Source organism: Microtus oregoni, unplaced genomic scaffold (assembly GCF_018167655.1).
Source record: "Microtus oregoni isolate MIOR12 unplaced genomic scaffold, Mior012 000036F_ref0000092, whole genome shotgun sequence".
Lineage (NCBI taxonomy): Eukaryota > Metazoa > Chordata > Mammalia > Rodentia > Cricetidae > Microtus > Microtus oregoni.
Window position 1 is genome coordinate 5,313,855 of NW_024543095.1, and position 9,793 is coordinate 5,323,647.

The 9,793-nt window shown below is 40.4% G+C and overlaps 1 protein-coding gene across 4 annotated transcripts in view; it reads left to right on the forward strand.

The window, feature by feature from the left end:
* Window positions 1-7,424, forward strand: part of Spast (spastin) — a 47,540-nt gene extending 40,116 nt beyond the window's left edge. For all 4 annotated transcript variants that reach the window (XM_041631080.1, XM_041631082.1, XM_041631081.1 and 1 more), the window contains 3 exons: window positions 358-428; window positions 5,917-5,957; window positions 7,120-7,424. In XM_041631080.1, coding sequence (XP_041487014.1) covers window positions 358-428; window positions 5,917-5,957; window positions 7,120-7,242 — 235 coding nt within the window. In that variant the 3' untranslated portion in view covers window positions 7,243-7,424. The remainder of the gene's footprint in view (window positions 1-357; window positions 429-5,916; window positions 5,958-7,119) is intronic.
* Window positions 7,425-9,793: the final 2,369 nt, after the last annotated feature.

Sequence of the window (9,793 nt, forward strand, 5' to 3'; positions counted from 1 at the left end):
CATTGGGTGGTTCACAACTACCTGTAAACTCCAGATCCAGAGGATCAATGCCTTCTGACCTCTGTAGGCACATGCACACACAGTTCTGTGCATACATACAACCAGGCACACATATACATAGAATAAATAAATATATTTTAGAAGAACGAAAAATCAGACCACATAACTATTAGCTTGCCTCTCTTGTAGAGATTTTTGTGTGCTCTTTCTGTTGGGACTTTTTATTTGTCCCACTGTATAGTTGAGGTTAGTCTCAAGCTTGTGATCCTTTTTCCTGTATCTCATGAGATGTAGGAGTACAGGAAAGTTTTAATCTGCAAAGAAGGTAATTTGTTATCCTCTGCTTCTATTGTTCAGAATGACTGATGGATACTCTGGGAGTGATCTCACAGCTTTAGCAAAAGATGCAGCATTGGGCCCTATCCGAGGTGAGTACGAAAGCATTTGAAACACTAGAACTTTGAATAATACCATGTTATACATTTAGCCTCTTGAGAGATACATAGTTTTACATTTTATTTGTTTATGTATATGATAGTATTTTTTGTTTATTTTTGGTTTCTGTGTGTAATAGCCCCGGCTGTTCTAAAACTTACTTTGTAGACCAGGCTAGCCTCAAACTCAGAGACCTGCCTGCCTCTGCTTCCCAAGTACTTGGCGGGATCAAAGGCACTAGAGTTTTGCATATATATTTATTTACACCATATGCATGTAGTGCCCACAGAGGTCAAAAGAGGGCATGAGATACCCTAGAACTGAAGTTACAGCCATTTGGGAGCTGTCATGTGGGTGCTAGGACTCAATCCCTGGTCCTCTTGTAAGAGCAGCAAGTGCTCTTAACCACTAAGTCATAAGTACAAAAGAAATAAAGTTGTATTAGTTCAAAGCTTGATACAAAACATTATCAGAGTAGAAGTCAGTGTTAGGAATATTTCTTAGAGGAGGTTCTCCAGATGGCACTGGGGAAGCATGGCGAGGGGGAGAGAGAGAGAAGCAGAGACCACACTAAACAAGGAGACAGCGTGTCCATTCTCTGGTGGGGGGGCAGTTTAAATAGCCTGTGGGCATGGTCTTGACCCTCCCTGGGAAGGGGGTCACCATTTGGCGGGCTTTCTCTGAGGTGGAGTTTGGATTAAGGCAACTCCCACAGGAGGGGGCTTGAAATGGAGCTTCGCTTCCTGCCCAATATTCCAAAGATGGATGTCAGGGTCTGGGATGAGGCCCCTGACTAAATACTTCAGTCAGTAGGCATTTTTTTTGTGAAATATATTGAATAGTTGAGGCTTTCTGGAAAAAGTGTTCTCTGTTGCGTGTTCACGGTCTTTTCTCTATTAACGATCTTTTAAATGTAAAAGTATATTGATTAAATGACTCAGTGCTAAAAGAACCTGAGTTCAGTTCCTAGCACCCATGTTAGATGACTCATAACTGCCTGTAACTCCAGCTTCAGGGGGATATAGTGCCTCTAGCCTCCAGGGGCACCTCTCCTCTACTACAGGTCCCCCACGCACATAATGATTAATAATAATAATAATAATAATAATAATAATAAATCTTTTAAAATGTAAGGCAATCTACAGAACATGTGAAAATAGCTCATAACCGTTACAAAACACCCCTTTTATAAGACCTTTTCTTGCTTTCTAAAACCTTTGGTACTCCTCCAAACCCTAAGTTTGGATCTGTCTCTATATTGGAGATTTACACAGTAATTTTTCGATTGAAGAATTGCTGCAGACCTCTTAACAAGTTTTAGAAACTTGTCTCGAAAAACCCAACCCCCTCCCCCCAAAAAAGAAAGATTTAGCACTTTGAATACCAGAAGGTAGGTATGCTGGCACAGGCTTGTAATCCAGCTATTTGGGAAGATGACAGAGGAGGGTCACAAGTTCAAGGCCAGTATGGACTAGTGAGTGAGATGAAGGCTTGCCAGTGTAAAAGAGAGCATCAGCTCAGTGATTGCCTTACATGTCCAAGACCATAGTTCAGTTCCTGGTACTACAAATAAACAACAGAAACCTAAGGGCTAGGAGATGACTCAAGTAGGTAAGAGCACTTGCTGTGCAAAAACACTGTCTCGAAAAAAAAAAAAAACTGAAATCAACCCTGAGTTTGAATCTCCAGCATGCATATATAAAAACTAGATATGACTCCACATGCCAGTAACTCCAGTACTGGGGAACAGTTCCCAGAAATTAGCTAGCCAGCCAGCTTAACCAAATACTGAGATTCTGGGTTGGCAAGATACCTTGTTTTTATGTCATTGTTATTTTAGATTTATTGTTTGTGTATTTATGTGTGTGTGAGTACACATGCTTGTGTGCCAGCAAGGAAGCCAGAAGTGGGAGTCCGGGTGACCTGGACTGTCACTCCAGGTCTTTTACCTTCACGTAGGATATCTCTGTGAGCCTGGGACTGAGGTTTGCTCAACTAGACTAGAATTAAGCAGACTCTAACAATCCTCTTGTTGTAATGGATTAATTAAAAGTGCTGCCGGATCCCCAGAGGCTGCAGCAGCAGGAACACTGCAGGCTGACAGCAGTGGGCTATGTGGCAGAGGGGTGGGAGGGAGAGACAGAAGCTGCCTCTTCGAGAGGGAGAGTGAAAAAGAAGGAACTCAGGCTGCAAGCAGGAAGGAAGATCTGCCTGCCTCATTGGACTTGGAGGGGGAATGGGTGTGGCTTGTCTCTTAAAGCGACAGGAGAGACCATTACACTGTGTCCCTCTCCCTTGCAGCATAGGGCTTGCACTAGGTGCTGGATCAGAACTCCAGGCTTCATAATTGTTATGAAGTACAGTTAACCACTGAGTAGCTTTCCAGCCCTCAAGGCCCTGTCTTTAAGGAATAAGACAGAGAATACTAGAAGATAACACCTGCCATTCTTCCCTGAAGTTCTGTGTGCATGCTTGTGCACATACAGGCATATATAATGGTTCATACATACCAAAAATGTTGAAAACAAATGGGAAAAAAAGAAGTAAAGCTAGCTGTCTGGAATCCAAGGAAATAATCAACAGCAGAGAACACCCTCCACCTCCAGACAGAGTTTCTCAATAGCTTTAGATTCTGTCCTGGAACTTGTTGTATTGACCAACCTGCCCTTGTGCTGGGAGTGCTGGGATTAAAGGCGTGTGCCACCACCGCCCAGCACAAATTCTTAAGACAGTGTACTTAGACAAACATAATAGTAGAACAGATATCCAAGCCCAAGTCTTGGTCCTACAAAAAATCCTTAGAAGGTCCTCACATGGTCACTGATTCCCAGGTCCCTGTCAGAAGCCCATGTTTGTAGAAGAAATACTTCTGAACTTCTCAAAGATAAGTCCCCATGGGGTAGAGGGTCCTCAACAACAGAAATATTTTAATCTCCTCAAAGTTAGATTCCCCCCCTCAAAAAACAAAAACAAAAACAAAAAATCCAAGGAACCAGTCTTGCCTCAGCACATTCTTTCAGTCTCCCAAAGGTAAGATCACAATGTTGGAGACCATCACAAAGGGGATACATTTCCACCTCCCAGAAGCAGTCAGCTGTAGAGAGCTGCGTGGAGCCGCACCTCATGGTGCTGACTTCTGCCCTCTGTGATCCCAAAAGCGAGTGCTCTCTGTGATAATCAACTCCTATTATGGCTAAGGCCTGACTCATGCTATTATCACGCAATGATTGTCAGCTGCTTGCATATGCGTGGACCTATGGGCAGTGCCCACCTGGCAATCCGGGGTTGGTGGCCTATGCCTTTTTAAGGGCTGGGAGAGGTTTGCCCGGAGAGAGAGAAAGAGAAAGAGAAGGAGAAAGATTGCTGTGACAAGGTCCTGAATAAACTGCTTGCAAGAAGAGCTCCAGTGTTGTGTCTTCCTTACTGGTCGAGGCAGGCGCGACAGTCAGCCAATGGGCAGGGCACAAGCAGTTTGCATCTTCTCAACAAGTATCCGCTGGTATACTTAAAATGGCTCCCAGAAAAACAGTCAGTCCTTGATGTTCCTTCCTTCCTGACTGCTAACACTTACTTACAGGAAGTGATTCTCCAGTGAGCAGCCTGACTGACCAGATTTGGGTGACTGAGTCTGATACCAGTTTCTGCCTCCAGGCTGCTTTCCCAACTGCAGAACAATACACAGACTAAGCATCAAATGAGACTTTTATTCTTAGTCAAGAGTAGAAATGCAGAACAGATATGGAGGGATGGCCCAGAGCTTTAGAGCACTTGCTGTTCTTCCACAGGACCTAGGTTCAGTTCCCAGCACCCACATAGTGAGTGGCTGTCAACCACTCTAACTCCAATTCCATAGGTTCTGACACCGTCTGTCTTCTGGCCTCTGCAGACAACAGACATGCACATAGTACACAGATATATATGCATGCAAACACCTAAAACATATGATATAATAATTTAAAAAAAAAGGAATGGGGGGCTGGAAAGATGGCTTCAGTATTAAGAGCACTTGCTGCTCTCATAGTACTGAAATAGGTTTCCAGTACCCACATTGGATGGCCTACAACCACTTGTAACTGCAGCTCCAGAGATCTGATGCCCTCTTCTGGCCTCTTGAGGTACTTTCACACATGTGGCACACACAGATTCATAAATTAAAAATAATTCTTTTTTTTTTAAATATTTATTTATTTATTATGTATACAATATTCTGTCTGTATGCCTGAAGGCCAGAAGAGGGCGCCAGACCTCATTACAGATGGTTGTGAGCCACCATGTGGTTGCTGGGAATTGAACTCAGGACCTTCGGAAGAGCAGGCAATGCTCTTAACCACTGAGCCATCTCTCCAGCCCCCAATAATTCTTTTTTTTAAAGTAGAAATGGGAGAGCAATTTGCAAATAAACTTCTCTGATGTGTCAATTTTTTATAGTGACTAAGGAGCAAGAAAACTGGATGGTTTGTTTCTTTTGGCAGTGCTGGGCATTGAGAGCCTCTAAATCTAGGGACTGGTGAGATGACTCAGTAATTAGGAAGACTGGCTGTTCTTACAGAGGATCCAGATTCAATTCCCAGCACCTACAGGGCAACTCTAAACCAACTATAACTCCAGGGAATTGCAATGCCCTCCATATTTAACAGGTAGTGCATGTGGTGCAACGACACACATGCAGACAAAACACCCATACACATCAACTAATTTATTTATGCCTGGTAGTTGTGCTGTGAGCCTTTAATCCCTGATCTTAGGAGGCAGAAGCAGGCGATGGATCTTTGAGCCCGATGACAGCCTGACCTACAGAGCAAGTTCTAGGACAGTCAAGGTTACACAGAGAAATCCTGTCTTGAAAAACAAAAAATAACTTGGGAGGCAGAGGCAGGTGGATTTCAGTGAGTTTGAGGTCAGCCTGGTCTAGAGTGAGCTCCAGGACAGCCAGGACTACTACACAGAGAAATCCTCTCTCGGAAAAAAAAAAAAAAAAAAAAAAACCAAAACCCTAAAACAGCAACAACAACAAAAAACAATAACAGCAACAAAAATCTTTTATAACAAACAAGTTACTTTCTTTTTAGTTCTATTTCAAGTTTGTTTATTTATTTATTTATTTCTTTATTTGGTTTTTCAAGACAGGGTTTCTCTGTAGCTTTGGAGCCTGTCCTGGAACTAGCTCTTGTATACCAGGCTTGCCTCGAACTCCCAGAGATCCGCCTGCCTCTGCCTCCCGAGTGCTGGGATTAAAGGCGTGCACCACCACCGCCCGGCTTCTATTTCAAGTTTATAAACGGTGGTTTGGAGCATATATGCAAGAAACTGAATGTCTACATTTCCTCATTTACTATTTTTATTGTATGTGCTGTCTGTGCGAATGTCTTTTGACTTTAATGATGAGCATTGCACAGGTACTATGAGATCACTGTGCTTATATTTGCCAATACGAAATTTAAACTTAAAATATTTTTTAAGTATCTGACTTATCTTTTACAGAACTGAAACCAGAGCAGGTGAAGAATATGTCTGCCAGTGAGGTGTGTATATTTTATGATTATTTTTCTTCATTTGAATCCTCTATAAGACTTGTAAATTTTTCTACTCTATTTAATTAGAAACAAGACAATTTTAACTTTGTTTCATTTAAATATATAAGGCTTATAAATCAGTTACTATGCTGTATTTTAGTAATGGTTAAAAATGTAGTCATTTAATCAAGTTATGTAAGCACTGAGTGAAAAGCTACAAGAAACGTGATTTCATATGTTAGGAGGATCCCTAGGGATGGAGCTTAGTGATAGAGTGTGTGCCTTGCACGTGTAAAGGTCTGGTGTTGGGTTCTCAGCAATATCAATAGTAGGAAGCTTCATATGCTGCTAAAAAGCATCATTCCCAGCTCATGTTTATTGTAACCAACCCTTTTCCTTTGTGATGAACCTGGTATGAACTTAGAGATATACTTGTGGGGAATGGAAGGTGGACCAGTGTGCAATCTTAGGGCACGATGGAGAGAAAAACCAGAAGTAGAATAAGTTTGGGTTGTTGTCTTAGTTACTTTCCTATTGTTGTTCCAAAACACCATGACCAAGGTAACTTCAAAAACTAGCAGAATGGCAGTAGGCAGGCAGGCACGGTACTGAAGCTGAGACCTTACGCCTTTATGAGCAAGAAGGAGGCCAGGAAAGAGACATACTGCACCTGGCATGGGCTGTTGAAAACTCAAAGAGCACCCCAGTGACACACTTCCTCCAACAAGGGACAGTTCCACCAACTTCAGATCAGGCATTCAAATATAGGAGCCTTGTGGAGTGGGGTGTGGGAGTGGGGTGTGGGAGTGGAGTGTGGGAGGCTCTCTCACTCAGACCACTGTAATTATACACCCAGAGGTAGAATTTAGGGTTGTTTTCTATTGCTTTATCAGATTTTTTTCTAATGTCTTTTGTTTTGTTTGTTGTTTTTAGTGAAGAAAACATATGCTATGAAATATTAATATACAAATAATAACAGTGTATTGGCATAGATTTTGTAGGTGTCTTGTATAGCAAACTTGCCTAATATGTAATATAAAAATATATTTAAATGATTAGCATGATTTTTCTAAGAATATGTTTATCTTATAAAATTAACAAAGTTTCATTTTAATTTATTTACTGCATACATGTTCATCATTTCATTCTATGTCACTTTTTTTAAATCTAGATGAGAAATATTCGATTATCTGACTTCACAGAGTCCTTAAAAAAGATAAAGCGCAGTGTGAGCCCTCAAACCCTAGAAGCATACATCCGCTGGAACAAGGACTTTGGAGACACCACTGTTTAAAGCAATGCCTTTGTAAGCCTGCAGAACATTCTACTTAACAAGAAACACGAGCTTCAGAGAAGTTATCAGCCACAGGAACTCAGACTTCGTTTACAGGACTTTTTAGAGTTTTCCTTTTTGCGCACCAAACTTGAAGAGGAACAAAAAGACAGACCTAAATAAAATATGCAATGTGAATGGAATTTTTGTTTAAGGCCTTCTTGCCTGGTGGTCAATGGTTTTTTCAGTGGGCACTGTTAGTTAGAGCACAGCAAAAATAGATTCTAGCTCCTTATTGAGAGTAATCAATATGTAAATAATAATTTGTATATTGTGTTCAAATGAAAGTATTTCAGAGACAGTGACTGGTAGACACAAAGAGCTTGCTGTTGTCTGTCTCCGACGTTTTTCTTACAACACTCTCTTTTCTGGTTTCCTTTGCTGCTGTTACCTTAGCTCCCTGTGATTGGAATACCAAACTCGGAGTTCTTTCCTGCTTTTCTTACCAACTTCAGTGTGCCAAATGGAAACCTTTTCCATCTGCAGTAAGAAAGAGCTACGCTAAGGCTTTTTTCAACCTAGATATACAAACATTAAACCATTAGTACTTTCTTTTATGTTTTGTTGTTCTATTTCGTTGCCTTGCTGCCAAACAGTTTAGAAAGCAATATTATAGCAACAGAGAATCTGGCACAACAAAGGTTTGAAGGTTTGAGTCACTCTGTCATGTAACATGTAGGTCAGTCCTTCTGTGCCCTGCAGTATTTTTTTTTTCTAATACACCAGAAACCCCTTGCAGGTTTAATTTATTCCAGCTGGAATTTAGTTTTTGTGTTGGAATTATTCTAGTATTTTAGAGAGCTGATGTTAAGTGCTATAAATTGCACCAGTGTGAAAGAAGGGACATACTAGGAGGTAGCACATTTCTAGTTTATTGCTGATTACTTTCCTAACAGGATCATTAAATGCCAGTGACACTACCATCTTTTTACTAATTGCCATTCCTTCCATGAAACTTAAAAATCCGAATTTTTCTACACGGCATATATTTTATAGGTCTCCTGTTCTTGCTTTTTAACTAAAAAGCTCTAGTTTGTTGATCTACCTTTTGTTTCCATAATTGTATAGTAATTCTTTGTTGTTTGTATAAATATGGCTGGACTTTTATTACAAAAATGCATTATAGGAAGTAGAGGCTCATGTGTGGCCTTTTAAGAATTGTATAAAGGCAAAATGATATTTGCCATTAGTTTACTGGTTAAAAGTTTGTTTACAGAAATTTTCTTTGGTGCTTAAATGATGCTTTGTAAAATATCATAGGTAGAAAGAATGGTTTTGTGGTAGTAACACCATCTTCTCATGTAAGAAAGATGTTTGAGGAAATACATTAAAACACTTGTCCTCCCCCAGGTAAAAATTTATGATAAAGACTACATCCTCAGTTTTATTCTTGGTCTTATTAAAGATTTTATTTAAATATAGAAGATGGTTTATTTCTTAGATGCATATGCTGTTTATGGCTGTAATTTAAGTCATGTCTCTTTTAATCATGATTTTAGACATCCCTGGATGATAAAAATGAAGTTTAGATAAATAGGAAAACAATTTAAACCAAAGCTGTGCATATTTTTGGTTCTGACTAGTGTCTGTGTAAGGTTCCAGATGTTAGAGCATCGTTAGAGCTTGCTGACGATGCAAGCCTGTGGTGACGGTGCAGCAGGTCTAACCCAGATGTCTACCACAAAGCTTAGACTTCATTGTGTTTTCGTTGAGGAAGGGATTGACAGCATTGCCACTGTTTATGTATTGAACAGGCTCCAGGTCAGTTATTACAATAGAAGAGTCTTTAAAGTTAGGGTTAGTTTATGATTCTTTCCAGAAGAGTTTTAAGAGGTAACAAAATTTTCCTTTGTCTAAAAGGTGCAGAAGTTGAGTTCACTAAACTAAGTCACAGGAATCACCGTGCGACTGTCATCAGTGTGTAGACGCTCCTTTGTTCATCAGGCAGGAGGTTCAGCCAGTATGAGAGAACACTTTCTGTGATGTCTTATGACCCAGGTTTATTTTAGGCTTTTTGTTATTGTTTTTCAAACAGGGTCTCATGGAGCCTAAGCTGGCCTAGAACTCAATGAGTAGCCTGTTCCTCTTTCTGCCTCCACCTCCCAAGTGCTGGGATGCTAGTGTGCACCCCACACTGGGACATTTGTTCTTTTTCAGTAAGTATAGACTTTGCTGGGGATTTCCAAATTAACATTAGATTTTAATTTATATTAATTTTAGATTTTTGTATTGAGCTCTGTTTATTGTTCAAGATGATGTTTAAAAAGTAAGGATTGGTGTGTTCATGTTGACATGACGGAGTCCTGGTAAGCTCGGTGAACTTACCGATGACCTAACTGAGCCAGAGGAAAGACTCAATACCATCTTTCCAGATCTGCTAGGGCTACAAAGCTTTCCCGAGACTAGAAGCCAGTTGGATTTATTTTCGTCTTTTTGTGCTTAAGGTGTAACTGGACAAACAGAATTTTAAGTTAAATTTTAAGTTAAAGTGGTATTCTTTGTTTATAATGTA